The 21,169-nt window shown below is 37.6% G+C and overlaps 1 protein-coding gene across 11 annotated transcripts in view; it reads left to right on the top strand.

The window, feature by feature from the left end:
* SAMD8 (sterile alpha motif domain containing 8) overlaps positions 1-21,169 on the top strand; it is a 119,412-nt gene that overhangs the window by 77,839 nt on the left and 20,404 nt on the right. For all 11 annotated transcript variants that reach the window (XM_081564207.1, XM_081564212.1, XM_081564186.1 and 8 more), the window contains one exon: positions 16,659-17,251. In XM_081564207.1, the coding sequence (XP_081420333.1) occupies positions 16,674-17,251 (578 nt within the window). In that variant the 5' untranslated portion in view covers positions 16,659-16,673. The remainder of the gene's footprint in view (positions 1-16,658; positions 17,252-21,169) is intronic.

Below are 21,169 nucleotides of genomic sequence, written 5' to 3'. Positions count from 1 at the left end.
CCAGGGATTGAACCCAGGTCTCCCACATTGCAGGCGGATTCTTTATCGGCTCAGCTACCAGGGAAGCTCGTGTATATGTTTATATTTTATTCAGTTGTGTCATGTAGACTATAAGAGAGACAACAACTCAACATAAAATCAGCCAGTGTATAAGGTCAAATAACATGTGTGCACAGTCACCTCAAAGATGAGTTAGCCAAGCCAGAAGTAGAAGAACAAACAGAATTAGATTGAGCGATGTAACACAGTGCTTTGAAACTCTTGGTATGTATCAGAATCACTTGGAGAACTTTTAAAAATATATAGGTGTAAAGCTCCTCTATCCTGAGAGATTCCAACCCAGTTGTCCTGTAGTGGGGCATGGGGATCGTTGGTACAGACATGTTTTTAAAATTTAGATTATTCTCATATATAGCCGGGATTGAAAGCCATCATATATATAGTTTACTTAGAGCATAAGGCAGAGGAGGAGTCAGAGAGAACTGGCTTTTTATATCCTGCACTGTATAGAAGAGAGACAAACAAACTGGGAGATATAAACAACCTTTCCTAGATAGGTACTCTCTGGGTGGCACAGATGGTACTTTAGGTCTCATAAGAGTCTGGATTAAATTTTGCTTAATAGCATCTGTTTTTCCTTGTTCTGATTACTTACTCTACAAGTATCATTCTGCTTCCTAAATAAGCCTTCTAGATATATCCAAATTATAAGGTTGTGTCTGAGACAAGGTGTTTGAGCATTCGCTCTAGACACTTGTCTAGTGTCGGCATTCTGGTTGTGATTTTGCTTAGTCTCCCTGGGTTTTGATGAACTTTAGAGGTACTGACAAGGTCAGATTTTGAAGCTTCAAGACTGAATACCAGATCCTGGTTCCTTGTGAATTTACCAAGTTAGTGATCAGGGGTTGTCTCTTGGGAATTAGACATTCTAAATTTCTTGATTTAAAACTATTCTGAAGTCCTGAAGAATTTGTAATAAAATTTTGTAATTAAAATAGACGTAAATAAAAGGAAAATTTTAAATATAAGAGTGTATACTTTTAACAATGAAATAACCAATCTAAAGGCAGGGTTTTGTTTTATTTTTTAAATGATCTTGTTCAAAAAGGCTTTGGGAATTGAGTTCAGTTATTTTGATTACTGCTACTTTTTTGCACATTCATTTAATAATGCTTATTGAGAACCTATTATGCGCTAATCACACAGACCTTAGTAGTGTTCTTAGTAATCCATACTATCTTTTGTAAAAATAACCTAACAAAAACCCACTAAACTTTCTTGCTGTCCTAGGTATTAGATTTTTTGTTTGTTTGTTTACTAAATACATTCTTATTTCCCTTTTTCTCCCCCTTTCTTTAATTTTTACTGTGGTATTTGTGTATTTTCTTATTCTTGATATTGTTGAACCTAACTAATAGATTGGAGAAGGCATTGGCAACCCACTCCAGTACTCTTGCCTGGAAAATCCCATGGACGGAGGAGCCTGGTAGGCTGCAGTCCATGGGGTCGCTAAGAGTCGGACACAACTGAGCGACTTCACTTTCACTTTTCCCTTTCATGCATTGGAGAAGGAAATGGCAACCCACTCCAGTACTCTTGCCTGGAAAATCCCATGGACGGAGGAGCCTGGTAGGCTGCGGTCCATGGGGTCGCTAAGAGTCGGACACAACTGAGCGACTTCACTTTCACTTTTCCCTTTCATGCATTGGAGAAGGAAATGGCAACCCACTCCAGTGTTCTTGCCTGGAGAAACCCAGGGACGGGGGAGCCTGGTGGGCTGCCGTCTATGGGGTCGCAGAGAGTCGGACACGACTGAAGCGACTTAGCAGCAGCAGCAACTAATAGATGAAATGGCCTGATCTGAATATTTGCTTTATTTACATTTTAATGGGACATTTTATTACTTTTAAGTCCTTTTCTACTGACACAGTGTTCTTGGTTGAGGAAAAGATCATTGAATAGCCTGTTGTAATAAAACATGTCATTCATTCCAAAGATAATGGTATATAAATTTAATAAGAAGGTATATAAATTTAATAAGAAGAGCAGTTAAAACCATATCCTTCTTAATTACTTTACCAGGAAATTAAAGGAAACAGCATAAAGTTATTTGCTTTACCTAGAATTTTACCAGATTGTGGACCTTATGAGTTAGTTTGAAGCCTTTAATTTTGGGTACTTCACTTGCTTTGAAAGATGACAACTTGAAAGACTGAAGGGCTAAAATGGTTATATTCAGTCAGGGTTCAGTTACAAGAGAAAAACTACTTTAGCCTGTGGACTGGGCTGCTAAGAATGACTTCTATTGCTTTGTTTTTCATTTTGTCTGTGCCAGATCTTAATTGTGGAATGTAGAATCTTTTAGTTGTGGCATGCAAACCCTTTAGTTGTAGCTTGTGGGATCTAATTCCCTGACCCAGGATCAAACCTGGACCCCTACACTGGGAGCGCAGAGTCTTAGCCACTGGACCACCAGGGAAGTCCAGGAATGACTTCTAGAACAAGATTTGAATAAGCCTGCTAGAGGAGTGCTACCTTTGCCACAGTTAGCAAAGGTAAATATTAGGGTATCAGAAGGCCGGTATGGAACTGTTAGTTTAAGAACATGCCATTTGAACAACAACCATAACAGACCAATTCAAAAATGAGCAAAAGACTTGATTAGACATTTCTCTAAAGAATATATACAAATGCCCAGAAAGCAGATAAAAAGATGCTTAACATCACTAGTCATTAATGGGAACCAAATCAAAACTACAGTGAGATACCACTTCATACCCATTAGGAGGACCATTATTGAAACCAAAAAAAAAAAAAAAAAAGCAAGTGTTAGTAAGGGATGTGGAAAATTAAAAACACTTGGTGTGTTGCTCTTGGGGATGTAAAATGATGCAACTGCTTTGAAAATAGTATGATGATTCCTGAAAATTTAAGCAATTAATCAAATGACCTAGCAATTCCACATCTTGATATATACTCAAAAGAAGTGAAAGCAAGACTTGAACAGATATTTGTATACACCCATGTTCCTAGCAGCATTATTCACAATAGCCAAGAACTAAAAGCAGCCCAAGCGTCCATTGATGGATGAATGAATAAACAAAATGTGATATATACATACAACGGAATATTATTTAGCCTTAAAATGAGAAAGTTTCTGACATGCTAAAACATAGTGAACCTTGAAGATACTATGCAAAGGAGAATAAGGCAGACATGAAAGGACAAACATTGTAGGATTCCACTATATCTCAATTCAGTGCAGTTCAGTCACTCAGTCATGTCCAACTCTTTGCGACACCATGGGCTGTATAGCACGCCAGCCTTCCCTGTCCATCCACCAATTCCTGGAGCTTGCTCAAACTCATGTCCATTGAGTCGGTGATGCCATCCAACCATCTCATCCTCTGTTGTCCCCTTCTCCTCCCGCCTTCAGTCTTTCCCAGCATCAGGGTCTTTTCCAATGAGTCAGTTCTTCACATCAAGTGGCCAAAGTATTGGAGCTTCAGCTTCAGCACCCGTCCTTCCAAGGAATATTCAGGACTGATTTCCTTTAGAATGGATTGGTTTGACCTTCTTGCAGTCCAAGGGACTCTCAAGAGTCTTCTGCCAACACCACAGTTCAAAAGCATCAATTCTTCAGTGCTCAGCTTTCTTTACAGTCCAATTCTCACATCCATACACGACTACTGGAAAAACCATAGCTTTGACTAGATGGACTTTTGTTGACAAAGTAGTGTCTCTGCTTTTTAATATACTGTCCAGGTTTGTTGTACCTTTTCTTTCAAGGAGCAAGAGTCTTTTAATTTCAAGGCTGCAGTCACCATCTGCAGTGATTTTGGAGCCCCCCAAAATAAAGTCTGTCACTGTTTCCATTGTTTCCCCATCTATCTGCCATGAAGTGATGGGACCAGATGCCATGATCGTAGTTTTCTGAATGTTGAGCTTTAAGCCAACTTTTTCACTCTCCTCTTTCACTTTCATCAAGAGGCTCTTTAGTTCTTAGCTTTCTTCCATAAGGGTGGTGTCATCTGCATATCTGAGGTTATTGATATTTCTCCCGGCAATCTTGATTCTAGCTTGTGCTTCATCCAGCCTGGCATTTCTCATGATGTACTCTGCATGGAAGTTACATAAGCAGGGTGACAATATACAGCCTTGACATACTCCTTGACATACTCCTTTCCCAATTTGGAACCAGTCTGTTTTTCCATGTCCAGTTCTAACTGTTGCTTCTTGACCTGCATACAGATTTCTCAGGAGGCAGGTAAGGTGGTCTGGTATTCCCATCTCTTTAAGAATTTTCTTAAAATTTGTTGTAATCCACACAGTCAAAGGCTTTCACGTAGTCAATAAAGCAGAAGTAGACGTTTTTCTGGATACTGGTTGTATCTAGAATAATAGAGACAGAAAGTAGAATGGTGTTTGACAGGAGTATGCGGGAGGAAACAATGGGGAGTTTTCATTTGGCATGATGGAAAAGTTTTAAAAATAAATGGTGATTAATGATTGAACAACAATGTAAATGTACTTAATTCCACAGAAGAAGTGAAGTGCTGTGTACTTAAAAATGATTGAAACAATAAAATTTCAGGTATGTATAGTTTAACATACACACACAGAAGAAACATATCATCATATATGTGATGCAGGCATTAGAAAGCCAGTATTGCTACTCTACAACTGCAGCTGTTTCCTGACAAAAAGTAAGTGATTGGAAACGAGAATTACATACACAATCACCCACAACCAACATTTCCATAACCTTTCTTGTGGATACCAAACTTTAAATTTGGCCCCTTACTTCACTTTCTGCTTTTGATACTGTGCAGGGGTCCCTGTGGGGTTCCTGGGCACAAAGCCCTTCTGTGTCTCGCATTTCTTTGATTATAGGAAACAGCCTTTATTTATCCTCCATCACCTTCCCGGAGTCCTAGTGGGCAGATTCAAGCAGTTAATTAGGAAAGGGAGGGGAGGGATGGGAGACCAGGGAGAAACAAACAGTCCAGAGCAGCCTTGGGACAAGGTCCTGTTTCCCTATCAAAGGATACACACAACATCATCTTTGAGCGATTTTGCAGATACTGAAACCCCCTCCAGGTGGGAGAAGTTAATGATTAACAATGATATGCTGTCCGCAAGCATGTAGACCCCAGACCAGTTGGACCTGAAGGTTGATGATGCTGACTCCTACTTACCTCACCATCAACCTGTCAGAAGAATGTCTAGAAGCTGATCACACCCTCTTGGACAATTACTGTAAAACTTCTCACTGTCTTCCCCAAGTTGGGACAGATGGTTTTGAGGGCATTAGCCTGCTGTTTCCCATTTTGCCTGGCAAAGCAATAAAGCTGTTCTTTTCTGCTTCAGCCAAAACTTTCTCTGAGGTTTGATTCAACACTGGTGTACAGAAAAGCTCAGCTTTCAACATCACTTTTCCACATCTCATGTCAAAGGATATAGTTGGCTAAACTTGATTCACATTTAGAACCTTAGTGGCAAGGGATCCTGGAGAATAATTTTTAGTTTTTTAACCTCTGTAGTACAAAAAACAACTGGAGGGAAATTGGAAGGGATGCTGAGTGCCAATTCATCTTATTTGTCACAGACACTGAGTCAGTGGTGATTCACAGATGGTAATACTCCTTGTGTCAAGTCATCATTTCCAGTAGTGGCCAGATTGTCCTGTAGCTGGTCAGTCACAGAGATAGGGTAGGGCAGAACAAATAGCTTTAGTGAGGCAGAATAGGGAAAGAGTTGGTTGATAGACATTGTCTCTTTTTGCAGTTCTGGACTGATTGTGCTTGGTTTGTTACACCTAATATACAGTATTTACAGTTTAAATATAGTATTAATAACTGAGTTATTTATATTATTGTGAAGATAATAATTTAGTGCCTATCACTCATTGATGAATGAATAGCTATGCTTCTGTGAAGAAATACCAGATTCTGGGAGGACCTCCCTGGAGGTTCCGTGGTTGAGACTTCGCCTCCCGGTGCGCTGGGTGCAGGTCTGATCCCTGCTGGGGAAGCTAAGATCTCACGTGCCTCATGGCCAAAAAAACAAAAACATAAACAATATTGTAACAAATTTAATAAAGACTTAAGAAAAAAAAATGCCAGATTTAAAGTTCTTGTGTTTATGAAAGCTGTTTTCATTGTGTTAAGCATGGAGGTAAGATCATCGGAAATAATGAACTCTTTTGCTGTCAAGCTGTTGAAATCTGTAATCAATGTGAACTAAATTTGGAGAGAAATATAAATTTGCTAGTAAGTGAACGAGTTTATATGCTGAAAATTGAATTTTTGATTAGGTTTCAAAAATTTGTCAAGAGTCCATCCAAAAGATAAGATACCTGTACAGAACAGTCAGATACTTTATGTATTATCTATGAGTTGGAACTAAGTTTGAGTAATGCCTGTTGATAGTACGATTCTACACGAGTGGACTGTGTTCTCAGTGCCTTGTATTGACCTTTGATAACTAATTTCTGAATTGCTCATGATTTCAAAATAAACTTCTTTTAAATTGTGTCTCAGTTGAGATCTTTCCTTTATGTACCAATTAACATTTTGGACAGGTACCATGCTTTGCATGCAGTGCTTTTTGATGTGGATCAGGCTTTAATGACTACCCAGGAGTTAGTGTCCAAATAACATGTCAGAATTTTTTGATTCTGTTATTCTACTTCTAGAAATCTAACCGAAGACACTGCACTACTATTTGTAATAGTAATAAAATTGTGAACAGTTGCCAACGTTGGGAAATCGGCAGATTATTGTATAGCCATACAATGGAATGTCCTTTTCAAAGGATAGTTTGATGACATTAGACAGGACTCATGCAACAATGTTAAGTAAAAATGTATTACATGTGGCATAATTTCTCTGTAGAAATTTTCTCTATAGAAAATACTATGTGTGAAAGATAAATTTAAAAATTACAAGCAGTAGTTCTTGGGGCAGGGGTAATTTTGAAATTACAATTTCAGTGTTCTTCAACAGATACATTGTTCTTCTATATATTTTTCTGTCTTTATTTTAGAAGTATATACTTTAATAGACAAAACAATGCAGAAATTTGTAGACTAAAAACCATAAAATTATGTCTTTAAGTCACCTAACTAGGCAAATGAAGTCCAGTTTATCAACTTGTTCTCTTATGGATTTTGTTTTTGTCATATCTAAAAAATCTTTACTTAACCTAAGATCAGAAAGATTTTCTCCTATATTTTCTTTTAGAAGTTTTCTAGTTTTAGATTTTACCTTAGGTCTATAATCCATTGAAGTTAATTTTTATATGTGATGAGAGGTATGGATTAATGTTTTTGCATATGGATATTCATTTGATCTAGTAGCATTTGATGAAAAGACTATTCTTTATCCACTGAATTGCCTGTGCACAACTGTACAAAAATTATATATCCATATATATGTAGGTCTGTTTCTCAATTCTCTGTTCTATTCCACTGATTTATGTCAGTACTCAGTTCAGTTCAGTGGCTCAGTCGTGTCTGACTCTTTGCGACCCCATGGACTGCAGCACGCCAGGCCTCCCTGCCCATCACCAACTCCCAGAGTCCACCCAAACCCATGTCCATTGAGTCGGTGATGCCATCAAACCATCTCATCCTCTGTTGTCCCCTTCTCTTTCTGCCTTCAATCTTTCCCAGCATCAGGGTCTTTTCCAATGAGTCAGTCTTGTGACTAGTTATCTAATCTTATTCTTTTTCAAGCTTGTTTTGGTTATTCTGTGTCCTTTGCATTTCCATATCAGCTTTTGAAATAAGTTTATCAGTATCTACAAAGAAACCTGTTGGGATTTTGATTGGGATTGCATGGAATTTATAGACCAAATTTGGTAAGAATTGATGCACGTCAATGAAAATCAGTTGATCTAAGAAAGAAATGGAATATTTTATTTGAGCCAAACTGGAGACTATAACCCAAGAACAGCACGTCAGAAAGCTCTCAGAGCTGTTCTACCAATTAAAAGTGTAAGCATAGTTATGTAAGTTTTCGTGTTTTTTTTTTTTTTTTTTTTTTTTTGAGACAGAGGGCTGTACATTAAATGACATATTATTGACAGTTTAATACTCCAGATATATAAGTCTTTTGGCCCCTTAACAAGATCAAGAAGGAATGTTATCTCTTAAGGAGTTGTCTTCTTGGTGCTAGAAGAATGTTGCACTTCATGGCTGAGCAGGTGTTTCTGCCAATGGGAAAGGTTTGGCTGATGCATAATGCAGATATGCAGTTCTTGGTGGTGAAGGGAGAAGAGGCCAAAGGGCAGAGGAAAAATTTTTTTTTTTAATTTTATGTTTAAATTTTTCTTGTCTTGCCATAAAATATGAATGTTTTCATATATAAAATATGAATCCTTTAAAAATATTATTGAATTTGATTTGCTAAGATATGTTTCAGATTTTTCCTTCTATGTTCTTAGGCCTCTCAGGCTATAGTTTTATTTTTTTGTAATGTCACGTCTGGTTTTGGTATCAGGATAATATTGGCCTCATGGAATGAATTCAGAAATATTCCCTGCTTTTCTGGAAGAATTTTATTTTAGTAATCCATTTCTCCCAGCTTCTGTGCTATTGTTGACATATATTTTACTTACGTATTTACCCATGTATCTACCATTTCTGATATTCTTCCATGCTTTGTGTAGATTCTTATTTTCATATGATGGCATTTTTGTCCTGTGTGAAGGAATTCCTTTTAACATTTCTGGTGGTTCAGGTCTGCTGGAGATGAAATTGTTTAGCTTTTGTGTGTCTGAAAAAGTATTTATTTTGCCTTTGTTTTTTAACAACATTTTACTGGTCATAGAATTATGGTTGATTTTTTTTTTTTTTTCCTTTTGGTGTTTTAAAGACATTATTTCACTGTCTTTTGACTTCCATTGTTTCCTGTGAGGAATCTGCTATCATTATCTTTGTTCCTGTGTAGGTAATGTATATATCTTCTCTTTTTACTTTTAAGATTTTCTCATTATCACTGATTTTGAGTAATTTGATTATGTTACGGTGTGGTATAGTTTTTTGTGTGGTTCTGATGTTTGGAGTTGATTGAGCTTTTTGGATGTGAGTTTATAGTTTTCACCAAATTTTGAAAAATGTTGGCCATTGGAACTTCAAAATGTTTTTTCCTGTGCTCTCCTGTCTCCTCCTTTCAGGACTACATAAATGCATCTATTAGACGGTTCGAAGTTGTCCCACCTCTCACTGATGCTCTTTTCATTTTGTTTCTTTTTCTTTTTTTTAATCATGGTAAAATATACGTAGCAAACTTATATTTTAATCATTTTGAAGTCCATAATTCAGTGGCATTAAGTACATTTACGCTGTTGTGCACCCATTACCACCATCCATTTCCAGAACTTTTTCATTGTCCCAAATGAAAACTTTATACCCATTAAACAGTAATTCCCCTTTGTCTACTATTGCTCAGTCCCTGGAAACTACTATCTGCTTTCTGTCTCTATGAATTTGACTGTTCTAGTACCTCATCTAAAGTGAATCATACAGTGTTTGTCCTTTTGTGTCTGACTTATTTCATTTAGCACAAGGTCTTCAAGATTCCTTTTAAAGACTGAATAATGTTCTCTTCATTTTTAAAAGCTCTCTTTTTCCTGTGTTTGATTTTGAATAATTCATATTGTTATGTCTTCAAGTTTACTATGCCTCAGTTCAGTTCAGTTCAGTTCAGTTGCTCAGTCCTGTCTGACTCTTTGCGACCCCATGAATCGCAGCACGCCAGGCCTCCCTGCCCATCACCAACTCCCGGAGTTTACCCAGACTCATGTCCATCGAGTCGGTGATGCCATCTAACCATCTCATCCTCTGTCTAGGTTGGTCATAACTTTCCTTCCAAGGAGTAAGCGTCTTTTAATTTCTTGGCTGCAATCACCATCTGCAGTGATTTTGGAGCCCAGAAAACATAAAGTCAGCCAGTTTCCACAGTTTCCCCATCTATTTGCCATGAGGTGATGGGACCAGATGCCGTGGTCTTAGTTTTCTGAATGTTGAGCTTTAAACCAACTTTTTCACTCTCCTCTTTCACTTTCATCAAGAGGCTCTTTAGTTCTTCTTCACTTTCTGCCGTAAGGGTGGTGTCATCTGCATATCTGAGGTTATTGATATTTCTCGCGGCAATGCAATTGTGATTCCAGCTTGTGCTTCCTCCAGCCCAGTATTTCTCAAGATGTACTCTACATAAAAGTTAAATAAGCAGGGTGACAATATACAGCCTTGATGTACTTAAATAAGCAGGGTGACAATATACAGCCTTGATGTACTCCTTTTCCTGTTTGAAACCAGTCTGTTGTGCCTCAGCAGTATCTAATCAGCTATTAATCCCATCCAGTGTGATTTTTAGTACATATCTTTGCAATTTCATTTCTAGAAGTTTGAGTTGGATCTTATGTGTCCATATCTCTATTTCACTTTTTGAACATATGTAATACAGTTATCATATCTGTGTTAACATCCTTGTCTGATAATTTTATTATCTGTGTCTGTTCTGGGTCAATTTCAGTTGATTTTCTACATGTTGTAGGTGAGTTTTACTACTTCTGTGCATGCCTGGTCATATTTGATTGGTTCCCAGTTCAGTTCAGTGCAGTTCAGTTCAGCTGCTCAGTCGTGTCCGACTCTTTGTGACCCCATGAATCGCAGCACGCCAGGCCTCCCTGTCCATCACTAACTCCCAGAGTTTACCCAGACTCATGTCCTTCGAGTCGGTGATGTCATCCAGCCATCTCATCCTCTGTCATCCTCTTCTCCTCCTGCCCCCAATCCTTCCCAGCATCAGGGTCTTTTCTAATGGGTCAACTCTTTGCATGAGATGGCCAAAGTATTGGAATTTCAGCTTCAACATCAGTCCTTCCAATGAACACCCAGGACTGATCTCCTTTAGGATGGACTGGTTGGATCTCCTTGCAGTCCAAGGGACTCTCAAGAGTCTTCTCCAACACCACAGTTCAAAAGCATCAATTCTTCGGCGCTCAGCTTTCTTCACAGTCCAACTCTCACACCCATACATGACTACTGGAAAAACCATAGCCTTGACTAGACGGACCTTTGTTGGCAAAGTAATGTCTCTGCTTTTAAATATGCTATCTAGGTTGGCCATAACCTTCCTTCCAAGGAGTAAGCGTCTTTTAATTTCTTGGCTGCAGTCACCATCAGCAGTGATCTTGGAGCCCCAAAAAATAAAATCTGACAGTTTCCACTGTTTCCCCATCTATTTCCCATGAAGTCTTAGTTTTCTGAACGTTGAGCTTTAAGCCAACTTTTTCACTCTCCTCTTTAACTTTCATCAAGAGGCTTTTTAATTCTTCTTCACTTTCTGCCATAAGGATGGTGTCATCTGCATATCTGAGGTTATTGATATTTCTCCCAGCAATCTTGATTCCAGCTTGTGCTTCTTCCAGCCCAGCATTTCTCATGATGTACTCTGCATAGAAGTTAAATAAGCAGGGTGACAATATACAGCCTTGACATACTCCTTTTCCTATTTGGAACCAGTCTGTTGTTCCATGTCCAGTTCTAACTGTTGCTTCCTGACCTGCATACAGGTTTCTCAAGAGACAGGTCAGGTGGTCTGGTATTCCCATCTCTTTCAGAATTTTCCACAGTTTACTGTGATCCACACAGTCAATTGGTTTCCAGTTGATTGTCTGATTGGTTCCCAGACATAGTGATTTTACCTGTTGGGTGCTGAATACTTTGTATTCCTATTAATATTCTCCCACTTTGTTGAGGGGTGTAATTAAATTACTTGAAAACACTCTGATCCTTTTGATTCTGCTTTTAAGATATGTTTGGCTCAACTAGAGACATGTGTAGGTTTATGGCAGAATTTCTCCATGCTGCTAAGTCGCTTCAGTTGTGGCCGACTCTGTGCGACCCCATAGATGGCAGCCCACCAGGCTCCCCCATCCCTGGGATTCTCCAGGCAAGAATACTGGAGTGGGTTGCCATTTCCTTCTCCAGTGCATGAAAGGGAAAAGTGAAAGTGAAGTCGCTCAGTCGTGTCCGACTCTTAGCGACCCCATGGACTGTAGCCTACCAGGCTCCTCCGTCCATGGGATTTTCCAGGCAAGAGTACTGGAGTAGGGTACCATTGCCTTCTCCAAATTTCTCCATATCAGCACTAATTCTTTGTTGTGAGGGACTATCCTATGCATTGCAGAGTGTTTTAACAGTATCCCTAGTCTCTAGTCTTTAGATGAGCCCCTAGCTGTGACAACCAAAAATATCTCCAGAAATTGCCAAGTGTTTTGGGACGCCAATTGCCCCCAGTTAAGAGCTCCTGTTTTAGGGTTAATTTTGCCTCTCTACTATGGAAAGATCTTGCTGTGTACTCTGCCCAGTGCCCCATGAATCATGAGATTTTTCTTTTTTTTTTTTTTTTTTTCCAGCTTGGTTGTTTGCAATAGGCGCTTTTAGTGATCTTGTGTGAGTACTAGGCATTGTGCTTCTAATCTTTCTGGATGGCTCTTTTTTCAGTCTTGTTTGGTTTCCTCACATACGAGTGTTGATCAGCATTCAGCTGCCTGTTCAAGGGAGATCCTTTGCAAATCTCTGGAGTTCCATCTTAGTCTACGTACAGCGTTATAACAAAAATACTGTAGGCTGAGTGCCTTAAGATACCTATTTCTCATGGATCTGGAGGCCAAGGAATCCAAGATCAAAGTGCCAGCAGAATTGGTGTCTATGAGGTCTGCTTCATAGGTGGTCTTCTTTTATCTGTGTCTTTACATGGCAGAAGGGCTAAGAGAACTCTCTGGGGTATATAAGGGCATTAATTCTGTTCATGAGGATTCTGCCTTAATGACCTAATCACCCCCTAATACTATCCCACTAGGGGTCAGACTTTCAATACAGGAATATAAGCATTCAGTGTATAACAAGTTCTCTGTGTTTCTCCTCTCTATTATTCTATCCCGTGTACACTAGCCACCTTAATTTCCCTAGCCCCTCACTTCCATCACAACTCACGTAGTCTGCTCGGCCTCACCTAGTTTATATCCTGCACCACTCAAACATGGCAGGGGCAGTAGGGCTCACCTTGTTTGCTCCTCTCAAGGGTCTCCTTGTTGTCTTTTGCCCACTGTTTTTAAACTGGTTTTCTCTCCATATATTTTGTCTATATTTTGGCTGTCTCAGGTGGAAAAGTAAATCTGGTTTCTCTTATTGCATCTTGGTCAGAAGCAGAAGTCCCTTTAAGATGATTCATATTAATTATTGATTAAAGCTGAAAGTATTCTGAAATGTTTACTAATTTCTTCATTCTGTATATTTGTATGAAATCTATTGTTGTCATATTCTTCATTAAAAGTTTCCTGTTCCCTGTAGGTCCTGTGGTACAACAAAAATATTATGTTGTCCTGAAGCCTTTTATCATCTTTTAATATACCTCGTTAGTGCAGGTTTTCATGGTGTTAACTAAATATGGGGCTCTAACTGTATGTAGCAGCATAGAATTAAAGGGTGTGCCCTGACCTGATGAAGTACACAGTGCAATGTGTCATGCTTTTAGGGCATTGCCACAGCAGGTTCAAAGACTTCTAGGAGGCTTTCTTGTACAATAACTCATATTTTCTAGCAGCTGAAACACCAGCATCAAAGCCTGTTTGTTAGTTAGATTGAGGATATAAAGAACAGATTGTTAGCCAGATTGGAGGTGATACAAGACAGAAAAAAAAAAAATGAAAACACAAGAGAGACCATTTTGAGAAGTGTATGAAATGGAACTCTGCTGAAGAATAAGGCTAAAAGGATGGGAGTGACTTGGAACCCACTGGTGGTAAGCTGTTAGAAAAATGAGAAAGTGAAATAGAAATAAAAGAAGGAATCTGACCTTACTTTGTATGAGATGAGCCTCTCATACTTTTTACATTGTAATTGTTTCAGAGTTCATAGCATGCACTTGTTGGATATTCAGGGTTGAAATAATTTATTCAGAGAATACCTTGGGGAAAAGATACGTATATAGTATGTAGGATGAAGCCATCTGGGTGTCTTTATGGATTAAAACATAGCAAAATCATTTAAAATGGAGCTATATGTATGTAATAAGTGATATAAAATTATGTACATCAGTGTGTGTAAATTCCATGAGTTGAAGTGAATAAATCATTATTCCCTGTCCTTTGGGGTGGTGATGCTATATTGTAGGTAAAAAGATTAAGACTGGAAAGCTATTGTGGCTTTATACTATTAAAAGCTTTGTTTGGAAACACTGATTTAAGGTTTCCAAAAACTAGGTTTGCTTTGTAGTAATCAAAATGTAAACATTGAATGAGCATGTTTCTTGTTGGCTGAATATTTTTGATGGTATAAAAAATACCTATGTAGTTGAGTATCTGCCTTTTTCAGGTAATTATAAGTATTCATGGCAAGAGTTTGTGTTGGATAGAAGAATGCAGAAATAGCAGCTTTTTACTTTTCCTCCTCATAAGGAAGCATAGAAAGTTTTCATAGCCAAAAATACTTATGATAAGGGAATGATAAGCACTAAAACCAGGCGTTACTACATCTGGGAGGAGAAAAGGGTATTGATGTTTTGTTTTAGCTTTTAAAACTTTTACAATCAAGTTTAACAGATGTAAAGTGTAGCTCCTAAGTATATGGATTGATGAATTTTCAGTGTATAACTACTATTCAAATTAAGAAATGGAACATATGTATTGAAACGGTTTGATTTTTTTTTTTTTTTTTACCAAGCTGGGTAGTGGGCACATGAGTATTTGTTGTGTCATTCTTCTTCTTCTTCCTTTTTAATGCTTTAAAGTTTACCTACTGTGTTTTTAAAATATCATCTCAGAAGAAAATATGGTCTTTAGTGATCTGGAAAATGTCAGAAAACCCACTGACTTTAGTTGTTGAGAAAGTGCTTTAGGGAACTAGGTTTTTTCCGTGTAAGTCTTTGTCTCCCATGTATCTGATAAAAGTTTAGAAGCCTGATATAGGCACAAGTTACTGAACACTTTAAAATGGAAAAAGAACATAAACAGAACTGTGTGGGATCAAAGTAGTGAAAATTATTAGTACTTTTTGAAATGGTACATTCCTTTAATAATTGCAGTATAGGGAATTCCTTGGAGGTCCAGTGGTTAGGATGCAGCACTTTCACTGCTGAGGACTCAGATTCAGCTCCTCGTTGGAGCTAAGATCCCACAAGCCATGTGGTGTGGCCACAAAAAAAAAAAAAAAAAGAAAGAAATACTATAATTGCAGTATAAAATATGGCCTCTCAAATTTGTGGGCATTGAAGTGTTTTATCACTAAATCACAATGATATTTTAAGAAGGAAATTCCTTATAAGTTCTGTGATAGAATATTCAAGTTATAGAAAGAAATGAGCTATTAAGATATTTATAGATATTTATATCTAGTAAAGATTTTATATCTGTTGTAGAAATTATTTGTATAGTAGATAGAAATATGTTTAATCTTAAGGGGGGTTTCCTGAAATTAGTTTTCTATCTACCTTTGTGGTTTTTTGTTTTGTTTTTTTTGTTTTTGGAGTCAGTTGCTATTCAGTTGCCAAGTTGTGTCCAACTCTTTGTGACCCCATGGACTGTAGCGTGCCAGGCCTCCCTGTCCCTTACCATCTCTCAGAGTTTGCCCAAGTTCATGTCGCTTGAATCAGTGATGCCATCCAATCATTTCATCCTCTGTCGCCCTCTTCTGCTTCTGCCTTCAGTCTTTCCCAGCATCAGGGTCTTTTCCATTGTGTCGGCTGTTCAGAGCTGTTAGTAATTGCCTTCCGCTCTTCCTTCTGAGCTGAGGGGCTCATCTTTTGGTGTCATATCTTTTTGCCTTTTTATACAGTTTATGGGGTTCTCACAGCAAGAATACTGGAGTGGTTTGCCATTCCCTCCTCCAGTGGACTACGTTTTGTCAGAATTCTCCACTATGACTGTCTGTCTTGGGTGGCCCTGCATGGCATGACTAATAGCTTCATTGAGTTATTCAAGCCACTTCACCACGACAAGGCAGTGATCCATGATTTGGAGGCTGCTGCTGCTGCTAAGTTGCTTCATTTGTGTCCGACTCTGTGCGACCCCATAGACGACAGCCCACCAGGCTCCCCCTTCCCTGGGATTCTCCAGGCAAGAATACTGGAGTGGGTTGTCATTTCCTTCTCCAGTGCATGAAAGGGAAAAGTGGAAGTGAAGTCGCTCATTCCTGGAGGCAAGAGAGATATTAATTCCTCAAACGTGAAGATTTCTAAAATTTGATTTATTTTCACATACGACAAATCTTTCTGTATATCTCATTTTATGAAAGTGTTGAGTTATTTTTCTCAATTGTTCTCACCAGTAGGCTTTTTCTAAATAAGTTATGGCCTGCTATGGTATGGGAAAACCATTTGTAAAATATTACAGAAAAAAAATTTGATAAAAATGTTTGGTCATTAGCTTTTCCTATGCTACTGAATCTATGTGCATAAACTTATTAGAATGTTAATCTATTGAAAACTACTCATTAATGAATAATTTTGTTTCTTTTTTCTTGTCCAGAAGCCAATATGGCAGTGTAGATGAATAACTGTTTCTGGTGTATTTATGTGTATTTGATCTTCAAAGAAGTTGTTAGGGCACGTTGAGTTTTTGTTTATTTTCCTATTTTCCCTTGACAGACAGTTGAAGAAGAAATGGCTGGTCCTAATCAACTCTGCATTCGCCGCTGGACTACTAAGCATGTAGCTGTTTGGCTGAAGGATGAAGGCTTTTTTGAGTATGTGGATGTTTTATGCAACAAGCACCGACTTGATGGAATCACATTGCTTACATTGACTGAATATGATCTCCGATCTCCTCCTCTGGAAATCAAAGTCTTAGGGGACATTAAAAGGTTAATGCTCTCAGTCCGAAAATTGCAGAAAATACATATTGATGTTTTAGAAGAGATGGGATACAACAGTGACAGTCCCATGAGTCCCATGACTCCATTTATCAGTGCTCTTCAGAGTGCAGAGTGGCTCTGTAATGGGGAGCCTTCACATGACTGTGATGGACCCATCACTGATTTGAATTCTGATCAGTACCAGTATGTGAATGGTAAAAACAAACATTCTATTCGAAGATTGGACCCAGAGTATTGGAAGACCATACTGAGTTGTATATATGTTTTCATAGTATTTGGATTTACGTCTTTCATAATGGTTATTGTCCACGAGCGAGTGCCTGACATGCAGACCTATCCACCACTCCCAGATATATTCTTAGACAGGTAAGTTTTCTTTCTAGTTGCCAAATTTGTAGACGATAGCTATAATAGCAGTGGTAATATATTCGCGACAATTAGGTTGTTTATTACTGTTGCTTTGGTTGACATATACTTTCCATTTACTTTATCTGGTAATATGTAAAGATATTCTTTGGAATTGCCTTTTTCCCTTAAATTACACCTTAAGTCTAGATGAGTAGAAAGAACCACTCCTTATTTTATTTTTCTATGTTATATTTCTACTTTTCTATGTTATAGCTGTAATATTTTCTATATTTATGTTACAGCTCCTTGGGCACTTCATATTTTAAAAGGGTTTCGTGGAATGTTATTTGTAATAAATGGAATTAGGTTATTATTATTTTTTTTTAAGATGAACATTTTCTAAAAATACGGGTAAGTCTCCTGTATCATCAAATAAATTAGAATTATCACAGATGCTACAAACTGATTGTTGATAGTATTCTGTTGGTTTATAAATACTGAATGCATAAAAAAGAATACAGTCTATTAAATGAAAAATAAGAATAGAACAAAACTTAAAACTATTAGTTTTTATATTTTTGATTTAAAAACTTCTTTTTAGTTTGTATTGCTATCTTATTTATTTATATAAAATATTGTACCCTTCTGAAAGTGCCTTATAGTATATGGGTTTTTTTTTTTTTTTTTTTTTAGTCAAACTCCCCTTCCTCCTCCAGCTTTATTGGATAGTTTAGTATATGGGTTTTTTTTTAATGAAGTGAATTACAGTGTCCACGTTAAGGTGGCAGAATGACACATATATCACATTTTATTCTCTCTCAAGCCCTGACAAAAAGCATAGTGAAGAAGTTATGTTCGTTTGTTGGTCTTAAATTATAAACACAAGGAAAGGGCAGAGGAGAGGAGAAAAAAGCCGTACATTTTTGAAAGTTTGAAGGCAGATGGGTGAGTAGCAACAAGCAGAGCTAAAGTAACCTAATTCTAAAGCAGCCGTCAGGAAAACTGAGAAACGACTCAATCTATGTTGCAAATTTCTCAAAGCTCTGGATACTGTAGGTGAAAGGGTGATGCTAAAAAAAAAGAATTGAATGAAAGCTGTTTAAGAAACTGTTAGATCCCTGTATCTTCTTCCCTATTTTATCGTACACCATTTTTCCAACAGAAGACCCTAAGGAAGTAAAGAAGACAGCATGTGGATACGAGTACTCTAGGCAGAAGAAACAGCAGGGTGCAAAAGTCCTGAGTTGTTAGTAGGCTTAGCATGTTTAAGGAACACCAATTGAGAGATGGGGAGAGCAGTTGGAGATGAGATCTAAGAGCAGACAGGAATCCAGACTGTATATGTACTTGTTGACAATTGTAAGGACTTGAGGTTTCATTCTAAGTGAAAAGGGAAGCTATTGAAAAGTATTTAGGATAAGAGTAGAGTGATCTAACGTCCATTTTAAAAGGGCACTCTAATGGTTATTGTATTGAGAATAGCATGAGGATGGGGATGGGAAAGCAGAAGTTAGTTAAGTTTTTGGAATTCATCTAGACAAAGATGAGGTGGATTGGATTAGGATAGTAATGGTACACACATACATATGTGTGTGTGTGTGTTTGCAACAAGATTTGCTTATGGATTTGCATGTAAGATGTAGGAAAAAGAGAGAATTCAAGGATTATTCCAAGATTTTTGACTTGAGCATCTGGAAGGATGAAGTTGCCCTTTATAGAGCTGGGAAGACTGTGGAAAGACCTCCAACTTCTTGGAGAGAAAAGTTAAGGTTTGGTTTTAGACATGTCATTTTTGGGGTATATTTTACACCAAATCAGATGTCAAGTAAGAGATGGGAAGATGAGTTAGAGTTCAGAGAGTCTGGGCCGAAATTTGGGAGTTACAAGCATAAGTAAAGCCGTGATAATTGGTTAATGTCTCCTAGGTAGTGAGTTTAGAAGGGAAAGGAAGATTGAAGATTGATCCCAAGAATAAGTATAATATCTAGAGGTCAGAAAAGTCAAAACCAATAAAGAAGAAAACTGAGGAGGTCAGGGCAGAGAGAGCAAGAGAATATTCTGGAAGCCAAGTTTGTTTGTTTGTTTTTTAAGTATTTTTAGAAGACAGGAATAATTTGTAATTACCTGTGTCAGATGCTACAGAGGGGTCAAGTAAGATGAAGTTAAATAACTGTTGACCTTGACAAGGGCAAAAGCCTGATTATAGTAGATTCAAGAGAGAATGTGAGACTGGAATATACCCAAAGGTATATCTCCACACATATGAAGCAGCATATGTACAAAGTTATTCATTGTGACATTATGTGTAAAAATTACAAATATTGAAAATACTATAAATGCTTATCCACAGAAAACTGGTTGAATACACTGTGGTATACTTACACAATAGAGTACTATCTAATCATAGAAAAGAATGAGGAAGATTTCTGTGAACTGATAATGGAATGGTTTGTAAAAAAAACTCAGTAGCAGTGAAGCACCGTGAACATCCAGATCATGGTTTCTAAATCCCAATCTCTACTAAAGGAACAGACCAGGACTCCTTAGAGAAATAGCTGATTTTAAGTTTGGAGCATGGTAAGCATAAAATGAGCCTAATAGATGTTATGCCATAAAGCAAGGAAGTGGAAGCCAATGGAAACCTATCAAAATAACATATGATCTGGTTTAAAGGGGCTCCCACTAATCAAATTAGGACAGTCAGAACATCAAGAAGCATAATGATGGTAATGAATTATACTGAGTAAGAATCTGTCAACCCATAGTGATAAACAAAACCAAGAAGGAGTTCCTCAAGGGAATTATAAGGGAAGCTGAAGAGCCAAAACCAAGCATAGCACATGAACTTTAATTGGATCCTTTATCAAGAAAAAAAAATTCTGCTGTAAGGATATTTTAGGAATAATTAGGAAAATTTGAATATAGATTGCATATTAAATGATACAGTGTAACCCTAAGTGTTACAGTTTCCTGGGTATAATAGTGTATTGGGTTGTAAAGAAGGTACCCTTGATCTTAGGACATACATGTTGAAGCGTTTAGAGGAGAAGTGTCATAATGCTTGCAACTTTTCAGGAAAGATTTAGTCTTGGAGAGAAAGAAAGTGTGTGTGTGTTTGTAGGTATGTATAGAAAGAGAGAAATAAAACAAATGTGGGGAAATGTTATTGTAAACAATCAATAAATTTAAATTAAAAAAATATAAAGTGTTTATTCTTTAAAGTTTTTTTTTTTGTTATGATCAGAATTTTTCAAAATTAAAAAAAGGGGAAGGGCAAAGAAATGATGTGAGAGAGAGGAGGAAAATGGGAGGAGAGAAACTGGAAACAATAAAGTTTTACAGGCCCCTAAAAGTTTTTCTGTAAGGGCAGCAGAGAAATGGAGCTGTAGCTTGGAGAGGAGTCACCAGGGTTTTATTTTGGATGGACTGTATTATATAGCATGGCTGCTGTATTGATGATGGGAATGACCCAATTTTAGGGAAAGGATATGAGAGGGTATAATTGATGGAGTAATGTCCGTAAGTAGATAAAAAGGGGTTGGATCTTGTAGGTGGGCAAGGCGGGTCTTAGTCACATGGTCTATTCATTCATAACAGGGGAGGATAGAAAATATGGAAACAGATATAAGATTGCCAGTTGTGTTGGTAGAGTATGAGGAAGTACTCTGCTGATTGTCTTTATCTTCTCTGAAAACAGATTTAGAAGAAAGAGAAGGTCAGAGGTTTGAGGAGAAAGGATAAGTGTAAAATGGCCGTCTATGAATGAATAGATGTAGTGTGATGTAGTAGCAGCACTAAAGGCCTGCTTGAAGTTAATAGTCATGTTGACTTTGTGTGTTTTTACCACTCAACTGCACAGATACAGGTATAGAATAGGTAGATAATTGGATTTAAGTGAGGTAAAAACTTTGCTAGGCAGTACAATAAAGGAAGAAG

Source organism: Giraffa tippelskirchi, chromosome 2, assembly GCF_054371585.1.
Source record: "Giraffa tippelskirchi isolate mGirTip1 chromosome 2, T2T-mGirTip1v1.2.pri, whole genome shotgun sequence".
In the NCBI taxonomy this organism is placed as follows: domain Eukaryota; kingdom Metazoa; phylum Chordata; class Mammalia; order Artiodactyla; family Giraffidae; genus Giraffa; species Giraffa tippelskirchi.
The sequence above is the reverse complement of the archived record's forward strand: the minus strand, read 5'-3'. Positions and strand labels throughout refer to the sequence as shown.